Here is a 16,519-nt window from a genome sequence, read left to right as displayed (position 1 = left end):
TGATAAAGCAAACATCTGTATAACCAGAGTCACTGTAAATAGATAAGACGATGTAAACCATCAATCAAACATAAACAGTCCCAAATGTGATAAAAAGATAAAGGTGAAAGATCGGCAATGCCACAGTGGTAATAAGTATATTACAAATCCAGTCAGGCTTGTGGAAGAATCCGGTAAATTAATGCGCTTACCACAAAGACATACAGACTGAGCGTTGTATGTATATCGGTGGACATCAGGGCCTGGTCAGCAAACAGGACTGCATCCGGTCACCATTTAAGACCCCCAGGAATGGTGGGAAACACTCTCAAGGGTCATCTCAGGTTTCGCTGGCAGGTCCAATGGAGTCCTCTCCTAATAGTACTCCTCCAAATCGCTCCACCTTGATGGGGCTCGTAAATAACGAGCCAAGGGCAAAATGGTAATACTGGTGAAGTATGTCTTTATTGGGTAAACAGCAAATGGTATATTAGGGAACTCACATAAAGCAATGACCAGGTCAAACAGATAAGTTCCCTGGTGGCTAGTGGCTCTCTGGTGGTTTGATGGCGTCAGTTGAGTGGATCCCCTAACGTTTCGAGCCACGCTCATTGTCAAAGGGGAAACTGTTACTGCTTATTGCTACGTGCAAGACTCTATTTAGTTCATCCTAGAGATGACCTGCCAATTGCTGGGAAACATATTGTCCAAACTGCCAGCCAGACCTGTAGTTCCATAGCAGTGGGAGTGTACATAATTGAAAATGTTTTTAGCTGGGCATGTCAGACTGGTGTTTTGTGAGCTACATGAGGCCCTCTTACTGCTTGCTGATGGCCCACAGTCAGTTTAAAAATGTAAAGCGAGTCGGGCCCCAAACTGTTCTGTAAATTGTCCACTTCTGCAGAATGTGTTTATCTATGCAATGCATTAGGGCTAAAGTTGTAATGGCTTCTTAAAAAAAACAGTTAAATAAATATTCCCAAATGTAAACATTATACAAGAATATTTAGAAGTGGAAATTTAAATCAAAGCGTTTTTCTTTTTGTATAAGTGTGACCCTCATTAGAACCACAGTGTCATTTTACTTTTTACTGACTTATCCTACTTCTCTTGTCCCTTGGTTTCATTTGTGCTCGACGTGTCTGTCTATGACTGTGAAGGTAACTGTTGGAGACACGTTAATCGATTCATGAATAAGAGCAATCTGCTTTGCTCAGCAAGTTTCATCTTCTCAGCAAATTGCACATTCTTGATGTGTCTGAACATTTGTCCAGTCTATGAGGAATCAAGCAACTTGTTAATACAGGTCGTCAGAATGAAATGCACAAATTGGCATGGTTCAAGCAAATTTAAAATGTGCAAGTTACAGAAAAATTTTAGATTTACAAAAATTCTAAGGTTCACATAGTTCACTCAGCCCTGGTTCTCACCAGATGCTCAAAGCCCCACTCCAGGCAAACCTTGTCCAGTAGGGAATGAGTTAGAATGTCAGATTATTGCTGGCTCTATTCTTTTGGGGGAACTTGTTCACATTTTTTCCCTATGACATCAAGACATCATATGAGAAAAATAATGGTATCAGGGACATGAAGGCACAGACAGCAATACGAACTCCACAGAGTGTCTAACCTTTCCCCTCTTTACAAATGAAAGTTAAACTGAACTCAAGAAGTGAATATTTGCTATTTTATAGAGAACATTTAAAAATGTTAATTGTAGCTAAGCAGTACCTTTTATCTTGAATTTCTTTTGACAAATAACAGTGCTCTTCCTGGTATATGAGTGTGCCTAGGCACTCCTGTGTCTATTTACCCCCCTTCATGACCAGGCCATTTTCTGCAATACGGCTCTGTGTCATTTTAACTGACAATTGCGTGGTCATGCAATGCTGTACATAAATTAATTTTAGATAATTTTTCCCCCACAACTAGAGCCTTGTTTTGGTTGTATTTGATCACTTCTGTTTTTTTTAATTATGCTATAAAACATATTCAATATAAAAACTTAAAAAATCAAATTTCTTAATAGATTTGTGGCCAAATTGTATTCTGCTACATATTTTTGGTAAAAAATCCCAATAAGCATATATTGATTGGTTTGTGCAAACGTTATAGCATCTAAATCTATGGTGTATATATATATATATATATATATACATATATATATATATATATATATATATATATATATATATGTGTGCATACTTGAATTTTTTCTCTATACTTGTAATGGTGGCCATCAGTGAATTATAGCTGGACCGCGATATTGCGGCGGACAGTCTGATACTAATTGACACTAACTGACACTTTGTGGGAACCAGTGACACTAATACAGTGATCAGTGCTAAAAATATTCACTGTCACTTTATTAATGACACTGGCTGGGAAGGAGTTAAACATCTCGGGATCAAAGGGTTAACTGTTTAACTGTGTGCCTAGCAAGTGCTTTTATGTTTAGTATGTGCTGTTTTTACTTGGCAGTGTGCTAGATTTTATTCCCTGCTTTTCAGGGCAAGAAAACCTAGCAGATCACCACTGAAAGAACACAACCACTGTGTTCTGTTAGTCTCCTCAGTGATCAACAGGTGCTGGTACTCATTCATTGACTGGCACCTGTTAATTTGCTTCTGCTGTGTTCAATCAAAGGAGAAGCGGCGCTGAGGCAGCAAGTGTGTGCCCCCTACAGCACTAAGAAAGTGCAAAATCATGTTTATATACAGATTTACTGCCCTGTTGCAGTAAATCTGCTATAGGCTGAAAGTGCTTAAGGCACGTAAGCCTCTGACTGCTAGTCTCAAGTGATTTAAAATTATATTTTATAATAACACTTTTGTGCTACTCACTGTTCCTCCTGGTAGAAGAACTTACATGAGGAAGCAAAATCCTATCTATGCCAAGACGGCCACCTTCTCACAGAGCCATAGTGAAGAACAAGATATGGAAAGTTAGTAATGAAGGAAAAACCAGCTACAGGGAGACCACAGATATTAGTGGTTACTAGTCTTTTGCCTTCTGCCTGCCTTTTTATGGGTGCAGCTTCCAGAGTTCAGTTCCCCTTTAAAGTCTTGCTGTCTCTGCCTCCAGTGGAGAGATTTCTCATAACTTCCAGTCTCTATAACCTGTTACTGAGAGTAGAAGTAAGGAGAAAATGCCCCACTGGGGACACAGGGCAATACAAACCTGGTTCTAATGGAGCAACAAAACACCACTTTATTTAGATTTCAATATTTTTATTATTTTTACAAAAATATATAGTACACAAACATAAAATAGGCCACAAGACCTCCCAACATTAGGAGGGCATCTTACAAAAGTCAGCAGGTAAGATTACTGAGAGATTCATGGAATATTTTCAAGTAAACATTGTACAAAAATTAATGTACTAACTCACTTATAAAGTCATTAACAAAAGAGTCCTTAATGTTCCATTGGAATGGCTCTATAGTATTAGATGTTATATTATTCCCATCATGAGAACAATAGGACCTTCATATGTGAGTGTACACGGATTAATGGTCAAAACAAAAAGGAACAAAGTGCTCCACTTAATAAAACAGTATAATGGTTTGAACCAATATTCGCTCAACCCAAAAATCTGAACTGATTGTAAAAGAAAAGAAGACAGAAAGAGAAAAAAAAGAGAGAAAGAATTGTCCCCCTGCCTCATCCCCCACCAAATGATATTGCATCCACAGTTGCCATATTCATGGCATTTGGCTTCATTTGATTATTGTGGAGGGTGCAAGTCCACTTTATTTAACGCAAGAAGCCAACATGTTTCAGTGTGTTTAAATCACTGAAGTGTGTTGTACTCTTATATATGCAATAATGTGTCATTTTAACTTGAAATTGGTGACATGCAAGCTTCCACCCTTTATCATGGTGACTTGGCCCCCTTTACACAAAAGGTCCAATCAGGTCCACCTGTCAGTTTTATCGGTGACCTGATGGACCCCGATGGTCCACTCACCCCTATGGACCTACTGTTATAAACGGACTTGTATCTGTTTACACTCTCCTACCTCCAGCCTGATCCAGTCTGCTAAAATAAAAGTGGAAGGGGATCAGTCCTCTTTCATCTAGGTGGATCAAATCAGAGGGTGTAAACAGACAGTGGAGTCTGTTTACTCCTGGCCACCCACAGAGCAGAGCAAGCTCTGTCTCTCTCTGATCTGTAGAAACTGAGCATACATGGATGGCTCACCTGCCAGCTCTGCTCTGATCAGCAGGAGATCAGGGGAAAGATCCACTGCTGATCTCAATTGAGTCCAAGGGGTTAATTTTGACATTCATATCCATAAGACATCTATCAAGACATGTATTACAACTGCAATTAATAACTTTGCATAGCCATCCACACTAGATAGCAGAAAAAAAAAGATGAGGGCAAAACCATTCCCGTGTCTACCCAGAACTAAAAAAAAGTGGGCTGGTGTTGGGCTTTAGCATGCATGAGTGGTAAGTACATAATAAAATGCTATAATCATTAGCTTTACAGTTAAAAAAAGCCCCAGTGACTCGGGACTATAAAAAAAATACAAATGCTACTTTATGGTTAAGAACAACATAGATAAACTGATTAAAGTAAATATACTTACCCATATGCCTGTTTTTTCTTTATTTGTAGGCTGTTGCTCGACTGACAGGCAGAGAACTAAAAGCCTATGCTGAAGCTGGATCTGTGGCAGATGAAGTTCTTTCTTCTATTCGGACAGTAGCAGCTTTTGGTGGAGAAAAAAAAGAGGCTGAAAGGTAATCAATAATGACCACAAGGCTACTTATACCAAAATAATTTACATTGTTCCGGCCCACAATATGGATGAATACATAAATTCCACCTGTCTCGCTTTGAATGGAAATTCCTCTTTACCTCTTTTTTCTACCATTATATCTGTCGCATCTTTTTAGCATAGCTCTGTATATGTTCTGTCCTCACTACACGTTATCCTGTGTGCAGATTTCGGTGGCGTATTAATGGTGATGTGGTATGCACCAAGTTTGGGCTTACTGGAGGTGCTGTGGCTGCCTGACAGTTATATTTTTGGGTTACCAGTGAGCCCACAGCTGCTGCTTTGGTGAGAGTGGGAGCTCACTGAGAGGAAGTCCCCTCCCATGCTCCACCCAGAATTTGCCTTCTCTGCTCCACACTTCTCACTCTAAGCGCCTGCTGTATTTGTTATCTGGTGAGGGAATGTGTGTGTGGGGTGTTGTCTGTACCTACAGCTCTGTACCCTGGGGGGAGGAGGATGAGGGGTGTTTACAAAATACAAAGTTACAAAATACAACCTTAGAAATGTATAATTGAATGTCCCAATTCAGAGGGCAGATAAACATCTATTGATTAGAATAGTAAGAGAATGAAAAAAAAAGAAACCAAACATTGAATCTAAATTCCTCTTCACCTTCGAAAAGTAGGGGAGTAGGTGGCTAATGCAATGGTCTATGGAAAAGGATTAGTGAGAGTAAGATGAACTAAGGAGCCAGTTGTCTTCTAGAAGAAAAATAAAAATAAAAAGAAAGAGAACAAAGGGGGAAGGAGGGGAGGGATGGGAGGACAGGAGAGAGGATAGGGTAGGAAAGGGGTCCATCTTGATTCTTGCCGAGACCCGAAATGCAACCAGGTGGGCGGCTAGAATCATAATGTGGAAAAAGTGGGGGTGGGGACTATATGTGCCCCAATAGGCTGTCCGGCGTGGGGCCTCCATGTTCCAACTCTTCAAGTCTTAAAATGGTCTACGACAAAAAACTAAGGACTCTATTAGAGAAAGGGATCGGCAAATATGAAGCTCTCCAAGCATTGTCAGTAAGCCAAGCTGATATTTGGAACTATCAGTTTGAAAATGAAGCCCAGGTTTTCGAAAATTAAGAGGGGGAATAATTTGCAACACTAATACATTCTTCCGTGCTTTTCTATATATTTAATTTTTTTATGTTTATGTTGTGGAGTTTTGATCATGAAACTTACATTTAGAAAATTAATTGTTAATGGTTTGCCTTTGTTTTTCGGTCTAAAACGACAGAAAGCAAACCTGTACTGAGAAAAACATTGAGATTGCCATTACTTATTTCCTGAAAACTAAAGGAGCTCTTGATCTCTATGTTTTTTGGGGTTTTTAACTCAAAGTATTGCATTTATTGGATCAGCTTGTAGGCAATTGCAGGCATTCTTCTGTTTTGTTGCTGTCACTGTGTCAATGCACCAGGGGAAGGGGAGTCTTTTAAAGGAAATTGTGCCCTTAGAAGTTCTCTTAGGCCTTTAGAAGGAAGGTAGATATCTGATTTGATCCCGAATTCGAACAAGTGTTCAGGCGGCCTTCTTACCAAGGGAGCTTTTAAATAATGAATCACATGTCACTTGGGTGCAAGTGGTAGGATAGGGTGAGGAACCCTCTGGTTAGGGATAGTGCTTAGGTTGAGGAACCCACTGATTATGGATAGTGTTTAGTGCAGGTAAAGGTTCCTGATGAGTAAGGACAGAATAAATGACACTATCTGGTGCTGGAGAGCTCCCTTTTCAGTCCAGAGAGAATATAGAAAATATCACCACCCCTCCAACAGAGACCATTCTTAGGGAATGCTATTGCAAACCAAACAGTGCGCTGTTTTGATACGTTTTGTTCATTAATGTGCCATCACTTTCATCTACAGTATTTACAATCGGAACCATTACTATAAACTGATATAGTGCCAAAACCGTGTGTGTGTGTGTATATACGTTGGTCCTTCCCAAGCAGGTACCTTGTTTGAGGCCCCGCCTACAAACTTGACAGCCAAGAAACCAGCACACCTTTTCTCTCAGTTCAGGATTCCTTGTAGCATCATTCTGAGTTTGCCTAACAATTTGACTTCTACAAGGTGACTCTCTTTCCATTCTTAGAAGGTTTGTTGGAATGAACATTGATTGGCTTCATGACTACTCTAAAAAAAAAAATCAATAACTAGATCTGAATGACTTTTGGTTGCCATACACATGATGAGCATATCAGACCAATAATTGTTCTCATTTTTTTGTATGCTAGTCTCATATCGAAAAGGAATAGGTTACTAAAGTTATGAAATTTCTCATAAGACAGAATAATACATCCTGCCATGATGTAATGTATTCTATTGTACTGTAATGTTTTCTTTCATTTCCAAACATGTGCTGATTAAACAAAAATTGTTAGTTCTGGTATTGTATAAGAAAACAATTTGTGCTTGTCCCTTCTGATAATTTCACATGAACTGTCATGATTTGCTCTCAAAATCTGTATACTAACGATCAGATTATCAGACGATTGCTCCAAAAGAGGTATTTTTTGTCTGGTTTTCTCATTGAGTGTATTACCGTGTTTCCCCGAAAATAAGACACTGTCTTATATTTATTTTTTGCTCAAAAAAACACACTAGGTCTTATTTTCGGGGTAGGTTTTATTTTTTTAATGTACAGGTGTGGACAGTGGGTGCAGAGGTGAGCTGCAGGCAGTTGTGGATGAGGGTTACAATAGAGAGGGTGATGACAGGTGGCAGTTGTGAGCTGCAGCCAGGTGTTGCAGAGGTGAATTGACAGGTGAGTTTCAGACAGGGTGCAGGGGTGAGATGCAGACAGGGGATGCAGAAGTGAGCTTCGGGTCCTATCTTCCCACACAGTGCACCAAGCACACTCACCACATGCATTAGGCTGCAGGATGAGATGCCGCGCCTCACCCCTAAACACACTGCACCCTCAGATATCTGTTCCTTCCCTATCCCACAGTGAGTACAGAGGTAGGGGGGTTCTGTGGGAGCAGATGGTCCAGTTACTTACAAGAGGGATTGTCACTTGGAAACACAAAAGCCGCGCTTCTGTGCTTATAGGAGACAGTAGATATTGGTGTACACAGGGCCAGTGCCAGAGGTGGTGGAACAGCTGATCACAACTAGGTCTTATTTTCAGGGTAGGTCTTATACTTCAGCAATTCCCAAAAATAGTACTAGGTCTTATTTTTGGGGTAGGTCTTATTTTGGGAGAAACAGGGTAGGCATTAGGCTTTCTTCCCATTGATGTACGATTTAAATGTCAATGTTTATATCCTTGACAGGTATGATAAAAACTTGGTGGCTGCCCAGGCCTGGGGTATTAAGAAAGGTACAATCATTGGATTTTTTCAGGGGTTCCTGTGGTGCATTATATTCCTGTGCTACTCTCTAGCATTTTGGTATGGATCCAAGCTTGTTATTGATACGAGAGAACTGACACCCGGAAGTCTGCTGCAGGTAACTTGATTTATGGGGAAATATATTGATTTAATTTTAATAGAATTCTGGGTATATCACCCTTTCAGTTTTGACAAATATTTTATTACTTTCTTTAGGTTAGTGCACATAGATTTCTTTCTTATTACATCATAATCTGAGCAATTACTATAAATGTTTAATTTCCGGTGGTAAGATATTTAGGCACTAAACTGACCCCTACAGCAACATATTTACCCTGTTATACGTATATTGCTTTAGAGAATAATTTAGTGTTAAGCATTATTGAAGAGTTATATTATATTAGGATTACTGGTATGTTGTCCTACTAATTAGCAAATAGCTAGCTAAAAAAACTGTCCAGCTCAGTGGATTGCTTCAAAAAAGTCCTGGATTCTTTCTTGGATACACAGAATATAACTGGTTACTAACATTTATAGGTAAAGTTGATCCAGGAATATCCGATTGCCTCTGCGGGGGATCAGGAAGGAATTTTTTCTCCTGCAGGAGCAAATTGAATCATGCTTTGCTGGTTTTTTTGCCTTCTTCTGGATCAACTGTGGGTGTAGGATTACATTTTTTTTTTTTTAATGGTTGAACTGGATGGACGTTTGCCTTTTCTCAGCCAAACTATGTAACTAGAGATGAGCGAATCGAACATGGCGAAGTGGAATTCATTTCGAATATTGGGAAATATTCGATTCGCGCCGAATCCGAAAATTAGCCAACTTCGGATGCACGAATCGAATTTTCCCAAAAATGGCGGCGACATGTGTGGCGACGGAGCGGGGATCTCTGGGAAGGTGAGCAGACAAGGCGCGCTGACCCATAATGCATTCATTCATGACATGTGATCGCATTAGCCAATCAGCAGCCAGCCAGCCAGCACTGTGTAATGGTGGAGCTATAAATTGCGGCCATCTTACATTTCTCCATTAGCCTCCGGTCATTCAAGAGAGACAGACCTGTCTGTATTAGGGACAGAGTTAGGGCCAGAGAGACTTTAGGGCCACAGAATCGTTACTTAGGGACACAGAATCGTTACTTAGGGACACAGAATCGTTACTCAGGGACACAGAATTGTTACTCAGGGACACAGAATTGTTACTCAGGGACAGACACAGAATTGTTACTGAGGGACACAGAATTGTTACTCAGGGACACAGAATTGTTACTCAGGGACAGACACAGAATTGTTACTGAGGGACACAGAATTGTTACTCAGGGACACAGAATTGTTACTCAGGGACACAGAATTGTTACTCAGGGACAGACACAGAATTGTTACTGAGGGACACAGAATTGTTACTGAGGGACACAGAATTGTTACTCAGGGACAGACACAGAATTGTTACTGAGGGACACAGAATTGTTACTGAGGGACACAGAATTGTTACTCAGGGACACAGAATTGTTACTCAGGGACAGACACAGATTTGTTACTCAGGGACACAGAATTGTTACTGAGGGACACAGAATTGTTACTCAGGGACACAGAATTGTTACTCAGGGACAGACACAGAATTGTTACTGAGGGACACAGAATTGTTACTGAGGGATACAGAATTGTTACTCAGGGACACAGAATTGTTACTCAGGGACACAGAATTGTTACTCAGGGACAGACACAGAATTGTTACTGAGGGACACAGAATTGTTACTGAGGGACACAGAATTGTTACTCAGGGACACAGAATTGTTACTGAGGGACACAGAATTGTTACTCAGGGACAGACACAGAATTGTTACTCAGGGACACAGAATTGTCACTCAGGGACAGACACAGAATTGTTACTCAGGGACACAGAATTGTTACTCAGGGACACAGAATTGTTACTGAGGGACACAGAATTGTTACTCAGGGACAGACACAGAATTGTTACTGAGGGACACAGAATTGTTACTCAGGGACACAGAATTGTTACTGAGGGACACAGAATTGTTACTCAGGGACACAGAATTGTTACTCAGGGACAGACACAGAATTGTTACTCATGGACACAGAATTGTTACTCAGGGACACAGAATTGTTACTCAGGGACAGACACAGAATTGTTACTCAGGGACACAGAATTGTTACTCAGGGACACAGAATTGTTACTGAGGGACACAGAATTGTTACTCAGGGACACAGAATTGTTACTCAGGGACAGACACAGAATTGTTACTCAGGGACACAGAATTGTTACTCCAGGACACAGAATTGTTACTGAGGGACACAGAATTGTTACTCAGGGACAGACACAGAATTGTCACTCAGGGTCACAGAATTGTTACTCAGGGACACAGAATTGTTAATCAGGGACACAGAATTGTTACTCAGGGACAGACACAGAATTGTTACTCAGGGACACAGAATTGTTACTCAGGGACACAGAATTGTTACTGAGGGACACAGAATCGTTACTCAGGGACACAGAATTGTTACTCAAGGACACAGAATTGTTACTCAGGGACACAGAATCGTTACTGAGGGACACAGAATCTTTACTGAGGGACACAGAATTGTTACTGAGGGACACAGAATCGTTACTCAGGGACACAGAATCGTTACTCAGGGACACAGAATTGTTACTCAGGGACACAGAATTGTTACTCAGGGACAGACACAGAATTGTTACTCAGGGACACAGAAGTGTTACTGAGGGACACAGAATTGTTACCGAGGGACACAGAATTGTTACTCAGGGACAAGAATTGTTACTGAGGGACACAGAATTGTTACTCAGGGACAGACACAGAATTGTTACTCAGGGACACAGAATTGTCACTCAGGGACAGACACAGAATTGTTACTCAGGGACACAGAATTGTTACTCAGGGACACAGAATTGTTACTGAGGGACACAGAATTGTTACTCAGGGACAGACACAGAATTGTTACTGAGGGACACAGAATTGTTACTCAGGGACACAGAATTGTTACTGAGGGACACAGAATTGTTACTCAGGGACACAGAATTGTTACTCAGGGACACAGAATTGTTACTCAGGGACAGACACAGAATTGTTACTCATGGACACAGAATTGTTACTCAGGGACACAGAATTGTTACTCAGGGACAGACACAGAATTGTTACTCAGGGACACAGAATTGTTACTCAGGGACACAGAATTGTTACTGAGGGACACAGAATTGTTACTTAGGGACACAGAATTGTTACTCAGGGACAGACACAGAATTGTTAATCAGGGACACAGAATTGTTACTCCAGGACACAGAATTGTTACTGAGGGACACAGAATTGTTACTCAGGGACAGACACAGAATTGTCACTCAGGGTCACAGAATTGTTACTCAGGGACACAGAATTGTTAATCAGGGACACAGAAGTGTTACTCAGGGACAGACACAGAATTGTTACTCAGGGACACAGAAATGTTACTCAGGGACACAGAATTGTTACTGAGGGACACAGAATCGTTACTCAGGGACACAGAATTGTTACTCAGGGACACAGAATTGTTACTCAGGGACACAGAATCGTTACTGAGGGACACAGAATCGTTACTGAGGGACACAGAATTGTTACTGAGGGACACAGAATCGTTACTCAGGGACACAGAATCGTTACTCAGGGACACAGAATTGTTACTCAGGGACACAGAATTGTTACTCAGGGACAGACACAGAATTGTTACTCAGGGACACAGAATTGTTACTCAGGGACAGACACAGAATTGTTACTCAGGGACACAGAATTGTTACTCAGGGACACAGAATTGTTACTCAGGGACAGACACAGAATTGTTACTTAGGGACAAAGAATTGTTACTGAGGGACACAGAATCGTTACTGAGGGACACAGAATTGTTACTCATGGACACAGAATTGTTACTCAGGGACACAGAATTGTTACTGAGGGACACAGAATCGTTACTGAGGGACACAGAATTGTTACTCAGGGACACAGAATTGTTACTCAGGGACAGACACAGAATTGTTACTCAGGGACACAGAATTGTTACTCCAGGACACAGAATTGTTACTGAGGGACACAGAATTGTTACTCAGGGACAGACACAGAATTGTCACTCAGGGTCACAGAATTGTTACTCGGGGACACAGAATTGTTAATCAGGGACACAGAATTGTTACTCAGGGACAGACACAGAATTGTTACTCAGGGACACAGAATTGTTACTCAGGGACACAGAATTGTTACTGAGGGACACAGAATCGTTACTCAGGGACACAGAATTGTTACTCAGGGACACAGAATTGTTACTCAGGGACACAGAATCGTTACTGAGGGACACAGAATCGTTACTGAGGGACACAGAATTGTTACTGAGGGACACAGAATCGTTACTCAGGGACACAGAATCGTTACTCAGGGACACAGAATTGTTACTCAGGGACAGACACAGAATTGTTACTCAGGGACACAGAATTGTTACTCAGGGACACAGAATTGTTACTCAGGGACAGACACAGAATTGTTACTCAGGGACAGACACAGAATTGTTACTCAGGGACACAGAATTGTTACTCAGGGACAGACACAGAATTGTTACTCAGGGACACAGAATTGTTACTCAGGGACAAAGAATTGTTACTGAGGGACACAGAATCGTTACTGAGGGACACAGAATTGTTACTCATGGACACAGAATTGTTACTCAGGGACACAGAATTGTTACTGAGGGACACAGAATCGTTACTGAGGGACACAGAATTGATACTCAGGGACACAGAATTGTTACTCAGGGACACAGAATCGTTGAATTAAAGAGTATGTCAGACAACACGCAGAGGAGTGGCAGAGGAGGCAATGTTTTAGGAGCGAGCAGACGTGGCAGCAGAGGAAGGGGTCGAGGCAGCACTAGTCGCAGCCAGAGGCCAGTGCTCCCGGTGTCATCCAGCGGTCGTGTCTCCACCGACAACCCTGCCGTCATCGATTGGTTGGCTCGGTCGTCTTCCTCTTCCTAGGTCACCTCTGACACCTACAGCCAACGGTCGGTGGGTACGTCAGACACAACCGTTAGTTGGCATGGCCCGGGAGCAAGCCCACTGAAATCACGTGTCCTCTACCTGCCCCTGTCCTTTGGTGTTCCCTCACCAAGCGAAGTATCGCATGCTGTGGGCTCAGCCCCACTGTACAGTGAGGAAGAGCTAACAGAGGGCGGTCAGGAACGGGGGCAGACATCCGCCTCTTCAGCAGCCAGGCGAAGAAGTACTGGCGAGGAGAGTGGCTCGGTAGCCGGTCTAGAGACAGGTCTGTCTCCTGACCCACACGCAGCCGAGGGGGCTAGTAGTGAGGCGGAGACCCTAATTGATGATGATGAGGCTGATCGCACTTGGCAGCCTCGTCGTCATCAGGCTATTGCTTCCGCATCATCAGGAGAAGAGGGTGCCAGCTTGGCAGCGAGCAAAACAGTCGGTGGGTTGCCCAGGAGGCAGCAGGGTCGCAGCAGTGTCAGTGGAGGCAAACGGCCACGGAGTAGAGCACCAGCTCCACTGCAGTTTACCACCACGGCCAGTAGTGGTGCCGGTGTGCACGGAGGAAGTAGCAGTCAGCCAGTGAGGAGTAGCGGGGGCAAAGTTTCCTACTCGGCGGTGTGTCAATTTTTCGTCAAGCCGCCCGAGGAAGTAAACGTAGCCGTATGTCGACTATGTGGCCAGAAAGTCAAGCGTGGCCAGGGGGCCAATGTTGGGACTACAGCGTTGCGTCAGCATATGCAGCGTCGCCATTCGGTGGCCTGGGAAAACCGTGATAAAGATACGGCGGTTCTGCCTGCCCCAGCCCCCGCTCCATCACCCGCTCCGTTACTTGCTCCGTCACCCGACGTCAATCGCCCTCTATCAGCCAGTCAAGGCTCCAACACCTCTGCGGAGGGGAGTTGTCGCTCGTTGGCATCTTCCGCTCGTTCAGATGCTCCTTCTCCTGCTACTCCTCTTCATGGATTCCTTCAGCAGTCTTTCTTGGAATCCGTTTCCAAGAGACAACAGTTTGCGAGCACGCACCCGACGGTGCAAAAGCTGAACGTCCTCCTGTCCAAGTTGTTGGTGCTGCAGTCCCTCCCTTTCCAAGTGGTGGACTCAGCACCTTTCCGAGAAATGATGGCTTGTGCCGCGCCGCGGTGGAGAGTGCCAAGCCGGCATTTCTTCGACAAAAAGGCAGTGCCAGCCCTGCATTCACATGTAGAAGAGATGGTGGGCCAGTCTTTGAGCATGTCGGTCTCTGCCAAAGTGCACGGCAGCGCCGACGTGTGGAGCTGTAACTACGGTCAGGGACAGTACATGTCATTTACGGCCCACTGGGTGAACGTGGTGCCGGCACAGCCGCACCAGCAACTTGGACAGGTCACGCCGCTTTTGCCTCCACGTTTGCACGTCCTTGGTCCAGCAAAGATGTCCGCCTCTACCACCTCTTCTTCCGCCGTGTCCTCAGCCGCCACCCCCGTGCCAAGTCCCATTACCCGACCGGCATATCACATGTGCAGGGCGCAACGGTGTCACGCTGTGCTGCACCTGGTATGCCTTGGCGAACGTAGTCACACAGGGGAGGAACTTCTGAGTGTAATGAACAGAGAAATCGACAGATGGCTGTCTCCGCGCAAACTGAAAATCGGAACCATGTTGACCGACAACGGAAAGAACATGGTGTCTGCTCTGCGTCAAGGAAGGTTGTGCCATGCGCCATGCATGGCTCACGTGTTCAATCTGGTTGTCAAGCGGTTCCTAAAATCCACCATCCCACTGCAAGACATCCTTAAAATGTCACGTAAACTTTGCATGCATTTCAGCCATTCCTACACCGCAAAGCACACCCTCCTTGAGCTGCAGCGGCAGAACGGAATTCCACAGCATCGCCTGATCTGCGACGTTGCAACAAGGTGGAATTCAACCCTACATATGTTAGACCGCCTTTACGAACAGTGAAAGGCCATCACCGATTTCCTGATGTTACAAGCGGATAAAGGTACTCCCCTGTGTAACTTAGATGTCAGCCATTGGCAGCTCATGCGTGACACCTGCCGCTTGCTCAGGCCCTTTGAGGAGGCCACGCTATTCGTGAGTCGGCAGGACTATGGGATGAACGACGTCATTCCTCTGTTGCACGTCCAGGAACAAATGCTGTTAACAATGGCTGGTCAGGGTGCGGTAGACGTGGCGCACAGATCTCAACGCCACATGACCCCTGTGGGAGCAGGACAGGAAGAAGAGGAGGAGGTAGAGGAGGACATTGGTGCTCAGGAATTATTGAGTGAAATGGGTGGTTTTTCCACTCAGCGGACAGGAGTGGAGGAGCAGGAGCATCTGGTAGAGGAGGAGGAGGAGACAGAGGACCCAGATGCACCGTGGCAGTATGCTGTGGAGATGGAGGCAGGGAGTCCCTTGCATTCCTTGGCACAAATGGCCCATAGCATGCTCGGTTGCTTGCGTAGCGACAGCCGAATAATAACCATCAGACAGAGGGATGACTTTTGGCTGTCCACCTTGTTGGACCCTCGCTACCGTTCAAAAATGGTGGCCTTTTTCACACCTGCTGAGAGGGAGGCCAAAATAACGTACTATAAAAACCACCTATGTAGTCAGTTGGTCTCTGCCTTTGTGCGCCAACGTCCATCCTCAGACACTGTGGGCCCTGTGCGCTCGCGTTCCGCTGCCATGGCAGCAGGGGAGGGGTGGGGTGGTAGGAGCAGTGGCAGCTCCACCAGAAGCGGCTGCCTCAGTCTGCAGTCCATGATGAGTAGCTTTCTTCACCAGCGCAGTGAGGAAACTACTAACCAGCCGCAGCAGCAGCAGCATCAGGTGGACCTGGAGCAGGACCTCAAACAACAGGCTTGGGCCTACTTGGACAGCACCCTGCCAACCGAGGTAGACAATCCCCTTGACTACTGGGCAACGAAACTTGACCTTTGGCCCCAACTAGCTGAATTTGCCCTTGAAAGGCTGTCATGCCTGGCCAGTAGCGTGGCATCGGAGCGCGTGTTTAGTGCGGCAGGAGGTATTGTAACTCCGCGGAGGACACGAATGTCCACCCAAAGTGTGGAGAGACTCACGTTTGTGAAAATGAATCAGGCGTGGATTAGTCTGGATTTCAAACCACCAGTTCCTGACACAACTGACTAAATCCGCCATGAATCATGCCCCAAACATGTTATTATTTTTAACATAGGCCTCTGTATGGCCTTCAATTTAAGCTGCTTACGCTTCGCCACTCTGCCATGGGCCCCTGTACCGCCTCCTCTTGCTGCTGCCAGGTCCAGAGTGTCTCATGGGTCCCTGTACGGTCTCCCATTGCTGCTGTCTCCATCGCCACACTCTGCCATGTGCCACTTTCAGGTCTCCTCACACTGCTGGTGGGTTCCATTTTGT

At 44.2% G+C, this 16,519-nt stretch overlaps 1 protein-coding gene across 2 annotated transcripts in view; it reads left to right on the top strand.

The window, feature by feature from the left end:
* Positions 1-16,519, top strand: part of LOC149470831 (bile salt export pump-like) — a 102,727-nt gene that overhangs the window by 22,051 nt on the left and 64,157 nt on the right. For both annotated transcript variants that reach the window (XM_089660381.1, XM_089660389.1), the window contains exons 8-9: positions 4,606-4,730; positions 8,039-8,213. In XM_089660381.1, coding sequence (XP_089516507.1) covers positions 4,606-4,730; positions 8,039-8,213 — 300 coding nt within the window. The remainder of the gene's footprint in view (positions 1-4,605; positions 4,731-8,038; positions 8,214-16,519) is intronic.

This window comes from Staurois parvus, unplaced genomic scaffold, assembly GCF_062004578.1.
Source record: "Staurois parvus isolate SC_StPar_1 unplaced genomic scaffold, SC_StPar_1.0 ptg000031l, whole genome shotgun sequence".
Taxonomy (NCBI): domain Eukaryota; kingdom Metazoa; phylum Chordata; class Amphibia; order Anura; family Ranidae; genus Staurois; species Staurois parvus.
The sequence above is the reverse complement of the archived record's forward strand: the minus strand, read 5'-3'. Positions and strand labels throughout refer to the sequence as shown.